We start from the raw sequence: 19678 nt of genomic DNA, 5'->3' as shown, positions 1-19678 counted from the left end.
GGTTGAACTAACTCAGCCTTGACCCGAGAAGCTGCAATCGGATTCTTAACCCACTGTGCCACAGTGGGAATTTTCCAATATTCTCTTTTTAAAGAGCAAGTTGACAGTATATATAATCTCAAATATGTATCTCCTTTGACCCAGCAAGCCTCCTTTCTTAGGCTTTATCCTGAAAAAATATGTATTCAGTGAGCGGAATTAGGTGTAGAAGGAAGTTCATTACAGCGTTGTCTGTAAAACTGAAGCCCAAGGTCACCAAGATGCCCGTTGGTAGGGGGTGGCCAGATATGTGGTGGTCTGTGCACCAAGGGCTCAGTCATTGGAATGGGCAGGTCCATGCAACTGCGTGGAAAGGTCTCTAAGACAGTGTTTGAAGAACAGTCTGTAAGATAATACTATATGATCCAGTTTGAGTTTTTAAAAATTGTGTGTGTGTTTGGAACTTGCATGCACAAAAGTCTGAAATTATATTTGCTTCTTCTCACCCTACTTTCCAAATTTAAGCCTGGTTTTTATTTTTCGTTCCTGGCTCTTTAGGGCCGCATGTGGGGCATATGGAAGTTCCTAGGCTAGGGGTCAAATTGGAGCTGTAGTTGCGGGCCTATACCACAGCCACAGCAGGGCTGGATCCAAGTGGCGTCTGTGACCTGCACCATATCTCACGGCAACGTCGGATCCTTAACTCAATGAGCGAGGCCAGGGATCGAACCTATGTCCTCATGGATACTAGTGGGTTCATTACCTCTGAGCCATAACAGGAACTCCCAAAATTTAAGACTGTTGATGACAGGGATTATATTTGAGAGATGGGATTGTTGGTTTTTTTAAACCTTCCCAAGGTTTGGTTTTGTTTTGTTTCCCCCCTCCGCCACAGCATGCGGAAGTTCTGGGGCCAGGGTTTGAACCTACCCCACAGCAGTGATGGCCCCTGATTTTTAACCCACAGAGCCACCAGGGAAGTCCCCTTCTATATATGTATTTACGCTGATGCGTTGTTTGAAATTTAACGCCGAGGATGTCTTACTCTGCCATCAGACATCATAGACTAAGAAGAGAAACCCTCTAGGAAGCACCAACCCATCATTGCTCATCATCAACCATGCTCTTTCCAATTGTCATACGATAGGTCACCTCTGGGGAACCACACCCCCTTAACTCTTGGACTTGAATTTATCAGAAGTGCTTATTAATATAACGGGCCTTTTCTCTCCCAACTTTGTTTTGTTCAGATGAACTCTTTGCCAGCAGAGAGGATCCAGGAAATACAGAAGGCCATAGAACTTTTTTCAGTGGGTCAGGGACCTGCAAAAACCATGGAGGAGGCTAGCAAGCGAAGCTACCAGTTCTGGGACACGCAGCCCGTCCCCAAACTGGGTATGTATGTGCTTTCCTCTCCAGGCGAGGGCGAGGGATCTAAGGCTTCCAGGCTGATTTTGTGAGGGAGCACAGGAGAGTCCTGGAGTTCTTTGGTGGTTGTTTTTAGAGGATCGTCTTTGCAGTGCAGTGTAGAGAAGACTGTTGTTCAGGGACCTTGTCTTTGCACAGTGACACACATTGAGAACAGATAATGGTCCTTTTAGTCCTTATCATCCAGTATAAATCTGCAGAGATAACGGCGTGCTGGCACATCATGAGTGGGGCTGTGTGCCCAGGGGTCTCTCTTCCCACGTAGGTTTTATAGAGAGACTGTCTTGTTTATCTGGGCAGACGTTTGAGGTGACGTGGGGCCGAGTCCCCAGCCTCTTCCCCTGTCTCTCAGGCAGTGGGTGCTTAACAGTGATGGTTTAACACCTGGGATACCACATGCAGGTTTGGTCAACACCAAGGGGTGGGACAGGCAGAATATAGAAGGATTCCAGAAGAGACTGGACAGAGCAGTGTTAGAGATGCCTGCTGAGACCAAGCCATGGCTCGCCCTGATGGCTGACTTCAGAGGCTGCTATGGACAGAAAGTTTTTGGAGTGGTTGCATCATGATTCTGGATCCAATGATAACCCAACTCCTATTTTCTACGTGACTGGGAAAGCAGGTACATTGAAAAAACCGTGTGTTTTAACAGCAAACGTAAGTGACCTTCAGGCTGTCCATGTTACTGCTCCCGTCCAGAAACACGGTGAAACGTGACAGTGTGTTGGGTGGGGAGGAGGGGGTGAGGGCAGGATGAACGCCTGGTGAGGGGAGAGGGGCACCTGGGTCCAGGGAGATTGAGCTACGCCGCCTGTGCTCCTCCCACCAGCAGGACAGGCATTGCTTAGGAGCTTGTAGAAAGGCACAATCTCAAGCGCCAGTTCTGCAGAATTGGAACTTGGTGGGGAATTCGTGTCCACTTTGAAAGTTTGATAAGCTCTGCTCTGGAGCAGATGTAGGCTAAGCTGAATCACGATCCAAAGCAGGCTGGGATGCGCCCTCCACGTGGTGGGAAGCAGAGCAGTACGTGGATGTTATGAGTGGTGAATCGGCAGTAGGCACTGTTCTGGAACCCTGCCCTGCCCTGTCCATTGCGTCTGTCAGGCTGCCCAGGTCAGCCAGCTCCCAGGACGTGGCTAAGCCCTCCTCAAGGCCTTGGGTCACAGTAACACCATTACCAGGGCATTGCACGTAGCAGGTCCCAGTGACCACGCCCCACCAGGAAGCAGGAGGAGTCAAGAGCCCCATGCTCTGCCTCTGAGTGAACTGCTCCTAGAGGCATTCTGGGGCAGCTACCTGCATCTTGGCTGTTTTCAGATGGGGTTTTGGTTTGATTAGATTTTCCATTAGGAATGTGCAAATGGAAGACTCAGTTCCATTCTTCGCACACATGGGATGTAATAAAGAGACCAGTTGGGATTCATGGGCTTCTCTTCCACTTTAGTCGGATTCTTGTTTGCCTCAGTTTCTCCACCTGTAAATGTGGACAGTGCACGTTTCATCCTCCGAGAGCTTGCGAAAAAGCCACCCATTGCTCGCAGGGGCCCGGGGGGTCTCGGAAGGGTGGAATGAGGCTGCTTCTCGGCACGTGCCTTCTGTGCAGCGAGTGGTGGGGGCTCTGTGGAAGAGGGGTCACTCCAAGCATGTGGCCAGTGTGCCTTTCAGGTTCACGGTCAGTCAAGCCCACATAAAGGATTCCTTTGTGTCTCTGAGTCAGCCCGTAGAAAGCACATTAGAGGCATCCGTTGGTCCGCGTGGCTAAGGTGTCACCCCAGTTCTGCTTCTTCGTGTCCCGAGGGTAGTGTGATTTAAAGCTTCTTGCCTTAAATTTTTCCACCTAAATGGGGGCTAATAACGGTCAGACTCAAGCATATCAAGTGTACTGTGTTTACAGCACTCGCCAACTTGTGGGGAGCGTTAGAGTTAGACTGTATTCCTCTAAAGAGACCCAGAATTCTTTAGATGTTTAAAATCATCCTAAGGTCACCACTGAAAGGCCTCTAAACAGCTAGTGTTTTCAGCTGTGTAACAATTCTTTGTGCTTCCAAATCCACTTTTGATCCCCCTTTTCAGCCCCTGTCATTCTCCTTTTTAAAAGTCACCCCTTTTCCCATGCTAGGAGGAGGGTGAGGAATCCTTTTTCTTTGCTTGACCTTGGCCTCAGTGGGTTGGAATCTGGCCACTGTTAGATTAATTGAAAAAGTAACTCTACCAAAGGAAGAGAGAGTGTGGACTTGTGCTTGGTTGCCCTGGACCCTGAGAGAGAAGCTTCCCCACTCTGTCCCTCCCTGTCCTGCTCGTTTGGCCTAAGGTGTCCCAGATCTCACATTCTTTGCTCCCAAGTCCTTCAGAGTTGCACTGGGGTATGAGTTTTAGTGTTGGAAGGCACAGAGAGAATTAGGGGGTAGAGTGTTCAGAAAGAAACTCTTTGAAAATCCAGGCTTTTCTTTCGAAGTTCCCAGTGTCCTCTTCAGCTGTTGGCTGGTTCATAGTGACCTAGGGACAACTGGCTGCATTCCTGCTGTGCTGTGCAGAGTGTTCACCACCTACTTAGGCAGAGGTGCTCAAGGGCCCTTGGAAGGGGGCGGGCGGGCCACTCTCCACAGAGCAGTGTGGCACAAGCCATGGTTCCTGCACCGGCCGCAGGACAGGGCCGGAGCCCCAGGCGGCGCTCAGCTTGCCTGGCCTCCTGGATTTCGAGTCTGTTCAGCGTGGCTCCTGCTCTCTCAGTGTTTCCTCTGACTCTCTCTTGTCCACTGTGGCTTGCAGACAGCAAACAGCCTTGAGATCACCGAAGAGTGCTGGTTTGTCAGCACCTAGATTAAGACTCACCAGTTGAATATTGCATAAAAGTTCGCTCAGTAGTGTCTCTGGACAAGCACGTTGAATGTTCTTTGCGAAATTCAATCTCGGGATGGCACTCCTTCCTCCCCTACCCTTAAAAACCCGTTAAGGATGTCCCGTGGCCCTAAAGATAAAGTGCAGCCTCTGCCGTGGCTCGCAGGCTCTCCACAGTTGGCCTAACTCTCCTCTTTGGCCTCCTCTCCTATTTTCCTTCCCCTCCTTCATCCCCAGGCCCTGCCATACGCTGTTCCCTCAGGGTACCCCGCTCCAAGTCCTCCCCTGCCTGATTCTTAATTATCCTCGAGGTCTCATCTTTAAATAGTTTTTCTGAGAGCTCTTTCCTGACCCCTCCACCTCCCACCCTGCAGGCCCTGTAACACCGCTACTTCTCTGCTGCGGGCTCTTGTCATGCCGGGTGGCAGGTGCCTGCTTGCTTGTCTGGTTGATGTTTCTGTTTGGTTGATGATGAGGACCTGTGCCCGTTTCATTCACCAGCTCCTGCCCCATAGGATCCTGCGCATCGTGAACACGGCGGAGGTGCAGATGGAAATTCACGGTGCTTGTGAGCCCTAGTAACCAGCCCAAAGGACACCATTTGGCCTTGGGATTTTTGTGATACAGTGGGGATGACTGCCAGTATCTTGCCCATGGAAATCATTTTGGAAAAAAAGAGAAACGAAGGTTCTGAAGTGAAAAATGTATTTTGGAAAGGGAATAAATTCAAAATGATAGAGACTATTGAGTTATTGAGTAGCATCTGGACAAGACTAGCGTAGAAGTCCTTGCTCCTTTCCAAGGGTCCGGCCCTTGGCTTGGTCATTAGGCTCAAAAAATTGTACATGGCAGGGAATTGAAAGTGGATTAACATATTAAACTAATTCAGGAGTTCCCTTCATGGCTCAGCAGTTAATGAACCCGACTGGGATCCATGAGGATACAGGTTTGATCCCTGGCCTCGCTTAGTGGGTTAAGGATCTGGCATTGCCATGAGCTGTGATGTAGCTCCGATTTGACCCCTTGCCTGGGAATCTCCATATGCCGCAGGTGCGTCCCTAAAAAGCAAAAAAAAAAACAAAACACAGGGGTTACTTTGTGAATAAATCAGAAGCCCAATTTCAAAACTAGGGAAGAAAAACTTCTCCCAAGCAAACCTGTTTGGGAGCCAGCTAATGAGTAGGAGTTAGCTGGATTCTTCCCTGTTGTGTGTCCCCATTGTTGCCTGTACTTTCCAGCTTGTGACCCTTAGCATGTTAGTAATGACTCACTTCTTGAATATTTCTCCAGAAGGTGGTACATCTGTCGGCGCCAGGGACTTTGTCTTTTCTCGGCTCTATCCTAGTATCTGACTGGTGTTTAGTGATTGTGCTGAGTGAGAATTACGTGCTCAGCCCTGAGGTGTCGTCCTCAGCTCGTGGCTGGATGTGGCCATTTCCCCACACCTGCCCCCGGGAGTCGTCACTGGGAGGGTCTCGAGCTTCCTGGCCCAGGTGAGAATGGGGTGTTGGGCCAGGAGCCTGCATGTCAGTAAAAGCGTGAACTGAGTGCCTAGAATCTACAGAGCCCTGTGCTGGGAGCCATGTACTGAGTGGGTCCCTTGTAAAGACTCTTTTGTTTTGTTTTGCGGGGTTTTTTGGCTGCGCCTGTGGCATGTGGGAGCTCCAGGGCCACTGCAGTGACAACGCCGGATCCTTAACCCGCTGTACCACCACCAGGGAACTCTTAGGACTGCCTTTAAAATGTACTCAGCATTGCATTCTTCCAAGTTGTGAACATGAATGTCTGAATTGTAGAAACTACCAGGCCCAAATAATTCCAGAGGCCAAAAATTAAGTGGCTGATTTGCCCAAGTTTATCAGATGAGTGATTTGGCTGTGATTGGGAATCAGGGCTCCATCTTCTCAGCAGCCCTAGACCTCCGCATGCATGCCACAGGGGTTTCTGTCCACAGTGGGGCCGCTGTGTCAGAGGGTAACTTCCCAGCAGTGTGGCAGAGGCCCAGTGATTCAGCCTAAAGCACTCGCAGGACTCTGTCAACACCGAGGGCCTGAGTTGGCAGCAGAGGTTAACTGGCCCACATTGCTGAAAGCTAAGGATGCCAGGGCCTGGGGTGAGCCTGGCGCCTAGATGCCATCTCTAGTTCGGGAAGAAGCCCAGTGCATTGTTGTTGCTGTGGACACAAAAGCAGCCTTGTTGCACCTCCTTAAAATCCACCCAGGTCGATGGGCCTAGGCCGGGGTGGACAGCGCTCCATGCCAGCCAGGGGTGGGAAGGCAGACTCGTCAAGATAAATGTTTGTCCTTCAGTAACTGAAGGGAGCTGCAAGAGAGTGTCCAAGGAACCAAGCGCCTTGGATCCCAGGGATTGTTCTGAAGTTTTGCCATGAATTGGCCCTCAGTTTAGAGCCAAGGGTAGCGGGAGAGACGGTCTGCAGTTGCCAAGAACAGAGTGTCCTTCAGACGGAGCGCTCCTGGGCCGGGCGGAATTGGCCGAGGGCAGGGTTTGAGCTGAGCCCCTTCCTTCCCCGAGGAGGCAGAGGGCGAGGCTCATGGCTGCGTTCTTCCTCCAGGAGAAGTCGTGAACACGCATGGTCCCGTGGAGCCTGATAAGGACAACATCCGCCAGGAGCCCTACACCCTGCCCCAGGGCTTCACCTGGGATGCCTTGGATCTTGGGGACCGTGGTGTGGTGAGTAGGCCTGGGCAGGCCACGAGCATGGACTCGGCGCCACTTTCAGGGGTCCTGTAGTCTCACCGAGATGCTTCCACCCAGGCCTTTCTCAAGGACTGAGCTGAGCCAAGCAGGTCTGAGCAGACTCCTCGTCTGCTGCCTCTGGGGCCTGCCCCTGAGCCCCCATAAATGACACAAGAGAGTGAACCCCTGCAGCTCCCCAAAGTGGGTACTTTTTTTTTTTTCTTTTAAAGCAGATACCTTTTCTTCATGCTTTCATTTTTCTTGTTCATCCATTCATTCAGTCCCTTGTCCTAAGTCCTAACGGTGGCGTGGTTGGTTCGTTGGATGACATTCTTTTATTTATTTATTTATTTTCTTTTTAGGGCCATACTCAGCGCATATGAAAGTTCCCAGGCTAGGGGTCTAATCAGAGCTGTAGCCGCCGGCCTACACCACAGCCAGATGCCAGCCACATCTGCGACCTACACCACAGCTCATGGCAATGCTGGATCCTTAACCCACTGAGCAAGGCCAGGGATTGAGCCCACATCCCCATGGTCACTAGTCTGGTTCGTTAACTGCTGAGCTACAACGGGAACTCCTGGGTGACATTCTTGCTCTGCCACTTGACGTCCTTAAGTCTGCCACTCTAGCCCTTGGTGGCTCAGTTCCCTGTTAAGCACTAGGGTGCTTGTTCCAAAAAGAGTCCCTGCTGTGCCTGGATGGAAAGGATTGAGGAGATGAAACCTCGTTTTTGGTAGTTTGCCTTGTCCTGAAAAGCTCGGGGCCCCGAGGTTTTGGAGGGGGTCCCCCATCTGGCAGCAAACATCTAAGGCAGCCCCTCATTTCTCTACAGCTGAAAGAACTGTACACCCTCCTGAATGAGAATTATGTAGAAGATGATGACAACATGTTCCGATTTGATTATTCCCCTGAATTTCTTTTGTGGTGAGTTGTAAGGGCTTTCTTAGGGTTCCGGGGCCAGGCCTAGAGCAGAACAAGCACAGGGCACCAGGTTTCTCCTCCTCCCTGCTAAGAGCCAGCCTTTTTTTTTTTTTTTTTTTGTCTTTTTGCCATTTCTTGGGCCGCTCTCAGGGCATATGGAGGTTCCTAGCTAGGGGTGGAATAGGAGCTGTAGTCACCAGCCTACGCCAGGGCCACAGCAATGCTGGATTCGAGCCGGGATCCGAGCCGTGTCCGCTACCTACACCACAGTTCACGGCAATGCTGGATCGTCAACCCACTGAGCAAGGGCAGGGATCGAACCTGCAACCTCATGGTTCCTAGTCGGATTTGTTAACCACTGCGCCACGACGGGAATTCCCAAGAGCCAGCCTTTTAACGGCAGTCATGAGTGTGTGCTTTCCGAGTGTGTGCATCTGAAGGAGACTTGCTTCCAGCGGCGCTTAGAATTGAAACCTTATTTAAGACAGAGTGACTGGGTGAGGGCAGCCTTTGTGGACCTGGTACCCAGAAGAACAGATTGTTATGCGATGACTTTATGTAGAAGAGGAGGGATGAGACCTGCTAAGATATAAGATAAAGTCGTTTTCTGCCCATTTCCTCACATGCTAAGCCACCCACTCTTCTGGGTTGCCTTTTATATCCGGGAAGGTGGAGGCAAGGGGCGGGCGGGCGTGGAGGGGGTCTGCCCGAAAGGGGCTGGGGGAGCAGAAGAATAGCCAAGTGGGAAGAAGGCCAGTGATGGTGCCTGGGGGAGATGGAGCCCAGAGCTCCAGAGGCTCCCCAGTTGCTCCCAACCACAGGACCCACTGTTCTGGGTGCCAAGGAGACCAGTGCCCTGGCTCAGGCTGTCAGATGAAGGAGTACAAAGAAATGGGACCAGGCAGGAAATCCTCAGGCTACAGCCCTGGGTTGGGCAAGTAAGTAGGCCAAGTGGACTGAGCAGAAAGAAAGGGCTATGGCTCCCTCCCATTGGTGCCCAGGAGAGTTTGGCCTTGAGGAGAAGCAAGAGGATTAAGCTGTTACCTCCTGGGGAGGTGGTAGCATGAGGTTAGAACCAGACTCAGTGGTGGAGCCCAGTCCGCCCGGCCCACTGGCACGCAGCATGGCAGCCACAGCCCCGGTCTCTCTTCTAGGGCTCTCCGGCCGCCTGGCTGGCTCCCCCAGTGGCACTGTGGGGTTCGAGTGGTCTCAAGTCGGAAACTGGTTGGGTTCATCAGCGCCATCCCAGCAAACATCCATATCTATGACACGTAAGCACCTGCGCCAGGCCCCACCCCCCACCTCCCCACCCCCCTGCTCGTGTGAGAAGGTGTAGGGGGAACCATACACACACCTTCCATAGAAGAAAGAGAGCAATTCCCACGAAGGGAGGGAGGGGACCTGGGTCCTGGGAATAGGAATTCATAATAGAAACTGCCTGTCTTACTCTGAATTGTAATTGCTGGTTTTCTTGTCTGTGACCTGGCCTGGAAGGGGTCCACCCTGAAGGCCGGTCCGCTCCCTGGACAGCCGTTCAGTGTCGCTCAGGCATGTGTCCATGCACTTGAGCTGCTTCAGAAGTGGGCCATTGTGACTCACACCCAGATAGTCATGGACCTTCAAGCTCTGCTCTTCATTTTCCCTGGAAATGTCAAAACCACCTCTCACAGCCTTCTGGGTTTAGAGGCTGTAGTGGATTCTTGTGGGGTCAGAACCCTTGAAGTCCTAGTGTCACCCTTGACTTACTCTGGAAGGTTCCTGACAGTTCAAGGTGGGACTCCTCTAGCCTGCTCTTGGCGCTTCACCAGGGAGATGCTGGTGGTGCCTTAAATAAAGGGGTTTGCTTGAGTCCCACTTCCCTTTGGAAGTAGGGTCTGTGTTGAGGAGAGAGTGGGCCCCTTGCCTGGAACAGCTGAGCAGAGCGGCAGAAGGGGGCCCAGTCCTGAGTGCGGCGCGCACAGTGCCTGTGCCGCAGGCCCCAGCCCCTCCGGGGGCTCCGTGCCTGAAGGAATCCCTTGCGTGTTAAAAGCCTTGTTCCCGAGTTCTTTCCTCCCTCTTCAGAGAGAAGAAGATGGTGGAGATCAACTTCCTTTGTGTCCACAAGAAGCTGCGCTCCAAGAGAGTAGCTCCAGTCCTGATCCGGGAGATAACCCGGCGGGTTCACCTGGAGGGCATCTTCCAAGCTGTTTACACTGCCGGGGTGGTATTACCAAAGCCCGTTGGCACCTGCAGGTAAATCTCTTCTCTGCAAGGTTCTAGAAATAGTGACGTGCCCGCTCTAGTTGAGGAGCTTGTGCCAGTGTGAGTCACAGCTCTGCCCCTCAGCTCAGTGCGTCCTGAGAGTATGTTGCTGCTCAGTGTCTGATAAGATGGGGAGGTGGGGGAGCCCGGAGGAGTGAAGGGGAGGCTATAGGAGCCTGCAGAGCATGTGCCCTGTCCAAAGAGTTATTTAGGCTGTCTTAGCTCCCCGTTTCCTGTCATTTGGAAATGGCGGGAGCCAGTCTGCTGGGGTTTTGTTTTCCTGGGCCAAAGAGAGCATATTGGATCCCTTTGTGAACCAAGCACAACCTCTGCCTTCAAAAGTTCTCTGAAACAGTTGAGCACTCTCTGCCTTAAGAACTTCAGAAGTGAAAACACCAGGTAAATGCAAAGAGGGAAGCAGAAGCTAAACATTCAGAGAACTAGAAATCCTTTCCATTGACTTGATTCCAGGAGTGAGGATTGCTGCTCCCAGACAACTGCTGCTAACAGAGGATTAGCTTTTGAACTTGAGAAAGAAAATATAGGAAGCCCTGTGGCCGCCCTGCAGTCACTGTGGGGAGGTTGGCCATCTGGGGCGATGCCTCTGGCTCAGGTGGGGCCCGGTGGGTCTCTCATGCCACCTGCTGGCCATCTCGAGATCTCCATGCCATTGTCCTTTTAAGGAGACTTGCCTCAGTCCTCTGAGAACAGGACATTTGTGTTCCCACAGGTACTGGCATCGGTCCCTAAACCCACGGAAGCTGATTGAAGTGAAGTTCTCCCACCTGAGCAGAAATATGACCATGCAGCGCACCATGAAGCTCTACCGCCTGCCAGAGGCCAGTGGTGCTCTGGGGCGCTGGGCAGGGCAGGAGGGCGGCCGAGGAGGGCCTGCCCTCAGCAGGAAAGGAGCGGGGCAGGCGGGGGAAGGGGCTCTCTTACCAGGAAAGCAACCCAACCCATAGTTTCCGGATTCCCAGCCTTTCCCTTTCTGTCATTCTGTTATCTATCGCAGGGGTTTTGTTTTCGTTGGACTTTCTCTGTTTACCGGGGCTGGCTTCTCTGACATCTGTTGGCCGACTCAGAGAACACCTAGCCTCTGTAATTTCAGCCTAAGCGAAGGCAGTAGAAAGATGAAGGCCCTCCCTGTGCTGCAACACAGCCCAGAGCCCCACATAAACGAGCCACAGTGTCTGCTGTTCCCTCTGCGGAGTCAGGTGGAAGAGGGATGGCCTGAGCTTGAGGGGGAAGCCTGGATTTCTGGGCCCAGGCCTCCCGCCCAGATTTTGCCGCTGAAGGCCTGTGTAGCCGGGAGCGAGCTGGTTTTCTACTCTGGGCCTTGTTGGCCTGGTTTGCCAACGAGACAGGTTCTCCGTGTTGTCCCGCGGTGCCTGCCTTCAGGAACCCAACGGAGCTAAAAATCCCGTCTCTTCCCTCCTAGCTCTTGGGGGCAGTGTGAGCACAGTTACTGGGTGCCTGCTGATCGGAGGGCTGCCCGCCGGGGCTCCGCAGCCGCCAAATCGCTCTGGCGTCGGGCTGATCCACCGCCGGACTGGGGTCGTGAGCGTCCCGTCCTGAGAGAGCGCTGTAGCACAGTGAGACCCTGGCCAGAAAGCCGGACCAGGGAGCCGTGATGCGTGTCTTCTTTCTGTTATCCTGACAGATGTGCCCTGCACTCTAGGCAGGCAGAGAATGTTCTTAAAGTGGTGTAGCAGCCGGAAGAACGTCTCTGGATCTCCCTGCCCGTGGGCGAGAACCCCAGAATGGCTGCTTTTTTAGTCCAGGATTTGAGGTGTCATTGTGGAAGCTGCCATGTAGATACAAGGTCATAAGTGTTCCCTAGAGACGTCAGGATTAGCAAGGACTTTTGGCAGCTAGAGGTTCTGAAATTGCAGTTTTAAAAGCAGTTCCTACACTGGGAAACAGCTGTATCAGGCAGTGGCTGAAGTACGTAAACTCATCCGCCCTGTCTGCAGATTTGGCTGACCCCACCTGTGTGTATAAAGCCTTTGCGGATGTCCCCACCGCCCCAGGGTTTATTCCAGAGCATCTCCTGGCTTCATTCACTGAGGCATTTTCTGCAGAAATGCAGCTGTGGGGTGGGATTGTGGTTTGAGATTAGATCTCGGAACTTCAGTGTTTTTCTTCTGAATTTAACTTGGTGCGGTGTCATGCCGGGGGTGTTACTGGGGTGGTGGTGTCCAGGTGGACAGGCAAGGCAGGCATCCAGCATAGACTCTGCTGGCCCCAGGGTTCCATATGGCCGGGAGCCTGTCTGTGAGGTGCTCTGAGTGCGTAGGAAGGAGCGGTGTAGGAAGGCATCCGTTACAGTTCAATGGGAGCAGGTTGTGAGGCTTGGAGGAGGGGAGCCAAGAAAGGGTTTGCTGAAGCCCAGGAGTTGCGCGGGACTGGGCTACCCCAAGACATCTGTGGGCTCGGGGTGTCAGGCTTTCTCCATCACGGCACCACTGACATTTGGGCCGGGTAATTGTTCGTCGAGGAGACTGTCCTGTGCGTTGTAGGACAATGAGTAGCTCCCCTGGTTCTGCCCACTAGATGCCAGTACACCCCTCCCCCCAGTTGTGACAACCAAAATGTCTCTGAATATCGTCTCCTGGGAGGCAGAATCGCCCCCGTTGAGAACCACAGGGCTAGAGAGACGGAAGATCACAGCCAGAACAGCCAACTGGTCCAGAGAGTGGAAGTCTCTTTTTGTTTTGTTTTTTTTGGGCCGAAGGTGCGTCACATGGAGGTTCCCAGGCTAGGGGTCGAATCAGAGCTACAGCTGCCGGCCTACACCACAGCCACAGCAATGCAGGATCCTAGCTGCGTTTGCGACCTACACCATAGCTCACGGCAAGGCCGGGTCCTTAACCCACTGAGCGAGGCCAGGGATCGAACCTGCGTCCTTACGGATGCTAGTCAGATTTGTTAACTGCTGAGCCACAACGGGCACTCTGAGGGTGGACGTCTTGTGCTCTGTGTTGGGGAGTTTGGAACAGGGAGGCGTGTGATGGGTTGTTTTTTCCCAGGAACGCGGCCGGGCCCATGTGGATAAGAAATTGACATAGCGGCCTTAGCCAAGGATCCAGCCTTGGTCACGGCCGGAAGGGCCAGTGACCCTGCAGAGACAGGACTGGTGCCTGAGCAGCCGTGGACTGTGGATGGGGATTCTCTCTTGAAGGCGTGGGTGGATAGATTGGGGGTTGGGGTAGGAAGGGAGACAGCGTGAGGTTTTCGGTTCCTGAGGGACTCGAGAGGGAGCCGAGGCGCCCACAGTCAGCACGGCTGATGCTCTCTGGTTTCTTCCTTCCAGACTCCCAAGACAGCTGGGCTACGACCAATGGAGAAGAAGGACATTCCAGTAGTGCACCAGCTCCTCACGCGGTACCTGAGGCAGTTCCACCTCACGCCGGTCATGAGCCAGGAGGAGGTGGAGCACTGGTTCTACCCCCAGGAGAATATCATCGATACTTTCGTGGTGGAGGCAAGTGGTGGTGGGGTGTTCGGGGGCCCCCTCCCAGCTTGTGGGGTGTGTCCTCCCGAAGTGGCCGGCTTCCCGGGCTCGGGACTGAAGAGCAGGTGATGGAGCGTTGGCACCTGAGACGCCCTGACGGGAAGTTGTCGCCTGCCTTTTCTAAAATGAGACTCCGGGCCTGGCGTGAGCCCCTGTCTCCCGCGCCCCTCTGAGTCAGGTGGTCAGGCGAGCCCTCGACCCCCTGCCTGTCCCCGCTTGGCCTGGTGCCGGCCAGGTGTCTGGGGGCCCGTGGCGCGACCTGGATTTTCCTCCCGGTCTGTCCTCAGGTCGATGCGCTTTCTGCCCCTGGGTTTCCGCTGGTTCCGTTCCTGCCCGTTCACTTAGAGGGGCAGGGCTGCCCGAGGGTGGCGAGTGCAGCAGGAGCCACTTTGTTCCCAGGCTGCAGGGCCCTTCGTGTGTGTGACCTGCCTTCCTCTGTTGTCTCCCCTTCAGAATGCAAGTGGTGAGGTGACAGATTTCCTGAGCTTTTATACGCTTCCCTCCACCATCATGAACCATCCGACCCACAAGAGTCTAAAGGCTGCTTATTCTTTCTACAACGTTCACACCCAGACCCCGCTTCTAGACCTCATGAGCGACGCCCTTGTTCTTGCCAAAATGGTGAGCAGCAGACGGGCGGGCAGCGGCGGTGGGGCGGTGGGAGCGCCACTGGCAGGTGGCTGCCCCCTGGCTGGGGGCCTGGAGGCCTGGAGGCCTCCTCGCCCTCCTGCTCCGGTAGGGAACAGCCCAGCCATTTTCAGCCTGCAGCTCAGAACTAGGAGGGAGCAAGGACACCCCCACCACAGGCAGGCATTGAACCTGAACCTCCGGATTTCTTTCATGGGTTTCATTCTCACTCGAGGCGCTGCTCGGGGGGGAGGAAAGGGGTTCTCCTCACGCTTCCCCAGCATCGGGCCGGGGAGGCTGGGCTGTCGCGGGGTGTCACTGGAGCAGCTGACCGTCGAGCAGAGGGGTGGGACCCAGGCCTCTTTTGCACTGGAGAGGCCACCAGCCTGTCCGTGTGCCCGCCAAGCAGTGACAGTCCAGTCCCTGCCCTGGGAGAGCTTCCAGTCGAGTTGGTGAGATTGAGGAAGTGTCAGCCTCAGTCTCAGAGTGGCGCTTCAGATGTCATAAAATCCTGAGGAGTTGGGGTGTCAGGGAGTGAGGGAGCCTTGCAAACGCCACGTGGCTCATAGGAGTCCACTTCTCAGAGGAAAAGGTTCAGAAAAGACTGGAAATTACCAGAGTGTTTCAGGGAGGCGTGACAAGGAACAGTGGGAGCACAGCCTGGATACTGAGTACACAAGTGTGCACTCAGAGGGACACTGAGGAGAGGCCAGGTAAGGTGGCGCTCAGAGTGTCATGAGAACCGCCACCAGCGAGTGAGGCCCTGGCTGGAGTCAGGCTGAAACAGGGACGCGGCAGGCGCTGCTGAAGGAGGGTGGCTCCCGAGGCCGCCGGCTCGGTTCGGTTCGGCTGTGATAGAAGAGGGCCCACAGGGGCGGCAGCTCTGCTGTCTTCACCTGGTCTTGTTTCTCCCTGACGCCGCCGCGCAGAAAGGGTTTGACGTGTTCAATGCACTGGATCTCATGGAGAACAAAACCTTCCTGGAGAAGCTCAAGTTCGGCATAGGGGACGGCAACCTGCAGTATTACCTTTACAATTGGAAGTGCCCCAGCATGGGGGCGGAGAAGGTACGTGCCGGCCGCGCGCCCTGGGCAGGGAGTTGGCGTCTGCCATGCAGACGGGCCTCGGGGCAGGGATCCAGCATCCGTGGGGCCCTCCCTCTGGAGGCCAGACCAACAGGGTCAGTGTCCCCTTCCAGCCGCTGCTGTGACGGGGGCAGAGGGCACAGGCCCTGGAGCCACAGGAAGCAGGGAGCTTGTCACCAGCCTCTCTGCCCACCAGGTGAGCCACCTCATCTGACAAGGCCGGGCCTTCGGCCACCATCCTGAGACAGTACCTGAGTCTTGTGCCCACAATTAGCCAGGAAGGGAGAGTCTGAGGAGCCGAGGGGTTTCTCCTCTGCCGCCCCCATCCTGCATGGCCTCCCTCCACCGGCTCCAAAGGGCAGCTCAGGGCCACGGGGTCATCAGCATTTATAGGATAACTGGCCCATGAGCTGGGGGAGGCCTGTGACCGGTGCTTCTCAGGATGCCGATGGCAGCTTTACATCTAAAGCACCACAGAGGTTGTGTGCAAGCCCGGGGCCACCGGGAGTCTGCTCCCACAGCACGGGGCCGTGCTGCTGCTCCGTCATTGGAACTTCAGGTCTGGGCAGGGAAGTGGGACAGTCTTGGGACAATTGTCACATCTCTGCCTTTCCCCCTTGGCTCTCCTAGGTTGGGCTGGTGTTACAGTAATCAGTTGCCAGTGAGATTCTGGATAAAGCCACTGAGAAATGGAACCCCACCACTTGTTGGTCCACTTTTCACAAACGTGAGAATCCCTGGCAAGGGGAGCAGAACTGAACCGGCTTTACCAAACCGCCACTGAACTTGACAATTGTATTGCAATGGCGTAGGCTGCGTGATGTCACCTCTGGCCGTGTCTCTGGTCTCCCTCTTTTCCAATTAATCACACGTTATGCAGCCGTGATCAAGGGAATGTAACTGCTGAAACTAGCTCGTGATTGGCATATTATGGAGTTAACGGGTGAATAATAAAAGGATATATATATTATATATATATATAAATATTTTAAATATCTTTCATGTTCCAAATGTACAAGGATGTTTGGTCTCTAATGAAAAACTGAATCCAGATCATTCCTCAAAATTAGAATCTACGGCCAGAGCCAGACAAACACGTATTGGTACAATGAATTGCTTCCTTCTGAAGGCAGGCATTGATGTTTCTTGGGGGAGCAGGAGAAGAGGATATGGGGACTCATACCCAGTTCCCCTTTTGAATCAGCTGGAATGATTGGCTTCCGAAGGCGGGGTGCGGTGGAGGGCCCAGCTCACAGAATGGCAGGTGGAGTCCTGGCTGGGGCTCGCCTGACTCCGAGGCTCTCCTGCAGGGGCCACGCCTTTTCTGCACTCTGACCCTGGGCAGCGGGGCTCATCAGTGGAAGCAGATTTCATGACTCACGTCCCCTCTTCCCGTCCTCTTGGCCTGCTCCCTGTAGGAAGTTATCCTGCCTCCTGCCAACTGATGGTTAAATCAGCTGGCTCTTTAGCTGGCTGTTGCCAACTTTAATTTACAGGGATAAGTTCCTTGTGAGATGTTTTGCCACTGCCTGGGGTGACTGGCAGTTTGAAGGGGACCTTTGACCTCCTTGTAGCATCTGGCACCTTGTGGAGACCACCTCAGCGCAAGCCCTGCTTGGCTTGTGTTAGAGCAAAGAGCCAGGACCCCGATGCCCCGGCAGTGTGGTTGGGCAAGGAGAGGGGCTGATACACCCAGACCTCCAGCCACCAGCCCCTGGCCTGTGCCTTCCAACCCATTAGCCGTCTCTTGTGCTCCTTTCCAAGACACACAGCCTGCAAGTAGCGGCTAGGCGTGGTGGTTAGACGCCCATCTGGACTTGGCAGCAGAAGTAATTTCCTGTTGCCATTGTCGGGGTCTGAATTTCATGATGCTGTATTGTGGATTTTTGTGGTGGTGGTGGTGGTGGTGGTGATGGGTACTGGTGCTGCCAGCTTCCCCCAGATGATGGAGCCTCTGGTCACGTGGCTGTCCCTGTGGGCATTCCTCAGCTGTGCTCAGCCAGGCGGCCTGGGGAGGATTGGGCTGTGGAACTGTCAGCAGCAGCCCACATCCAGGCCTGTATGGAACGTTTGCGCTTGGAGGAAGTGGATGGCTAGACGGTGTGACCCTTGGGTGGGAGGGTTCCTGGCTGCTTTTACCTCTCGGCTACTTCCAGAGGGAGGCAAGCCTCAGCCAGCAGGCCAGGCTCAGCCCACTCCCACTAACTAAGCTGTGCTGTGCAGGCCGGCAGGGCTGTGTTGCAGGCTGTGGGTTTTGGTGAGGTTTGTTAGCAGCCAGTTCTGCAGCGTCCCCAGAGCTGGAGGGAATTGTGTGCCTGTGATGGGGCTGTGCTGCCCCGCACGGGTGCCAGCAACTCCACTGATTGGATTTTCATCGGAGGCCTCCGGGGACTTCCCTTCTCCCTGTGGTCCCTGTGCTGCAAACTGCAGGCACTGATCGGAGGCTGACCTTTGACTGCTTGACTCCAAGATACCCAGACCAAAGAAGCTGCTGTTCTTAGCAAGATGTGCACTGCTCTCCTCAGATGGCCAGAGTCGGAGAGGCAGGGGCTTCCTGTACAGCCTCCTGGACGTCAGCCAGCACCCCAAGGCCCAGAGCAGCCTGGCACTCGCAGGCTTCTAAGGATAGCAAAGAACAAAGTGCCCGACTCTCCGACCGTGGGTGGCACCTGGAACTTGGCCAGCTCTGCGCCACGTCCTAGCTGGAGCTGCCTGAGATTTGGGGTGCCCAGCAGCCGTGGGAGTGAGCTTTGCCTTGGTTGGCCCAGGTCCCGAAATGGAAACTGAGGCCTGTGTCTGCCCTGGAGGAAACGGATCTCTTGGAAAAGCCCTGGTGTCTCCCTCCAGAACCCTGCACCCGCTCCTTGGACTCCACTGATGTCTTACGATGGGGACTCTGCTGGCCTTCAGCACCGCCACCCGGGTCTGCAGGAGTCTGCGCGGTGGCTGCTGTCTGTCTCCTTTCTGTCCAAACAGTCCCTGGGTTCTTCGCTCAGCCCCTTCCAGGACTTGAGGTCAGAGAGTTCGGACAGAACCTTGGGGTTTGCGGCCTCCTCACGAGGAGCCTTGCAGAACGGTAGAGCCGTGGCTGCCTTGAACCGAGCCGGGGAAGGACCCTGGGGCCTCCAAGCTCGTCTTTGGGACCTGCCCAGGCACCTGCTGTTGGAGGACCTCCTGGGCGTGGCCCTCGCCCTCCGCCTCTGCTGGGCTTTCGGACTCCGTGTTGTAGATGTTTACCTTCTGCCTTTGGATTGACTTTGCATTTGACCCCTGACCCTATAGCCCATTCCCATGGCCTCCTGTCTCTGTAAGGAGAGCTGGGTAGAAGGAGGCCTCAGCTCTGCACTGAGGTCACACAGGGCTGGTTTCCCCCGATGCAGGCCTGCTTTCCAAGATGCTGACGTCTGGTTTGAGGGCCCAGCCCGCACCAAACCACTTCACCTGAGTTTATGGGAAATTTCAGGCCTTGTCTGCAGCGCCATTCCAGCTGCCATTGCTTACTTGCTGGCTCACTGAAGCCCAGAATGGGTGTCCCATGGTCTTGAATTCTTTGCCCAAAGATGACCAGCATTCAGCCAGCCGAAGGGATGGCCCAGAGACCTGGCTACCTTCACAGAGCTGCAGCCGTGGAGAGGGGGGCTGCTAGGCTAGGGGCGGGGGGCAGGAGCCTCTCTCTGGCTGGTGCCTCCCCACCCAGGGGCAGCCTCCTTGTGCCTGGCCCGCCTGCCCCAAAACCGGAGGAGCCCCAGGGCTTTGGTTTACTATTGGAAAGTGAAGGCAAGCCTGCAAACAGACTGCCCCTGGAGAGACCCTGGGGGACATTTTCATTCACTTCAGTTTAAAATACTGACTGCCTGCTGGCAGGTGGGGCCCCACACCGGGAACCGGGAACTGGGAAGGGAGGCCTCCCCTTTCTGTCCTGGCTTTCCTCCGGCTGTGGGAGGCCATCCGATTGCAGGGTGGGGAAGGAATACCAAATGCATTGTTGTTCTGCTTGGTACATCTCACTCGTTTCTAATAAAGGAAGCAGCTGAACAAACCCTCCTGCCCTCCTGCTATTCCTCCCGTCAGCCCGTGGCAGTGGAGCCGTCGAGTCCCCAGCCTGGGCTGGAGCACCCTCCCTGCAGGAAGGCCCTCGTGACCCACACGCCGGGCAGCTTCTGGATCCCTCCCTTTGGCAAGGCCGCCCTTTCAGGGCCAGCTTGGCTCTTCTCCCCTGACCTCCCCCACCTGGCAGCGAGGAGAGGAGCCAGTCCTGACTTGGGTTCACCTCATATAAGAGGAGCAGCTGGGCTCTGGGCCAGCACCGGGGACCTTGGCAGAGCATCCCCCTCGGTCAGGG

General features: G+C 54.7%; 1 protein-coding gene across 2 annotated transcripts in view; it reads left to right on the top strand.

Moving 5' to 3' along the window:
* NMT1 (N-myristoyltransferase 1) overlaps positions 1-19375 on the top strand; it is a 33618-nt gene extending 14243 nt beyond the window's left edge. For both annotated transcript variants that reach the window (XM_021066846.2, XM_084984215.1), the window contains 10 exons: positions 1230-1374; positions 6818-6936; positions 7778-7869; positions 9021-9137; positions 9928-10098; positions 10838-10946; positions 13424-13594; positions 14078-14245; positions 15181-15318; positions 15967-19375. In XM_021066846.2, coding sequence (XP_020922505.1) covers positions 1230-1374; positions 6818-6936; positions 7778-7869; positions 9021-9137; positions 9928-10098; positions 10838-10946; positions 13424-13594; positions 14078-14245; positions 15181-15318; positions 15967-15987 — 1251 coding nt within the window. In that variant the 3' untranslated portion in view covers positions 15988-19375. The remainder of the gene's footprint in view (positions 1-1229; positions 1375-6817; positions 6937-7777; positions 7870-9020; positions 9138-9927; positions 10099-10837; positions 10947-13423; positions 13595-14077; positions 14246-15180; positions 15319-15966) is intronic.
* The last annotated feature ends 303 nt before the right edge of the window (positions 19376-19678 follow it).

This window comes from Sus scrofa, chromosome 12 (genome assembly GCF_054392235.1).
Source record: "Sus scrofa isolate SSC_HxYL_T2T_F1_AM1 chromosome 12, Sscrofa_HxYL_maternal_Yorkshire_Landrace_v2.0, whole genome shotgun sequence".
NCBI classification, from domain to species: domain Eukaryota; kingdom Metazoa; phylum Chordata; class Mammalia; order Artiodactyla; family Suidae; genus Sus; species Sus scrofa.
Note: the sequence above shows the minus strand (reverse complement) of the source record. Positions and strands in the feature narration are given on the sequence as shown.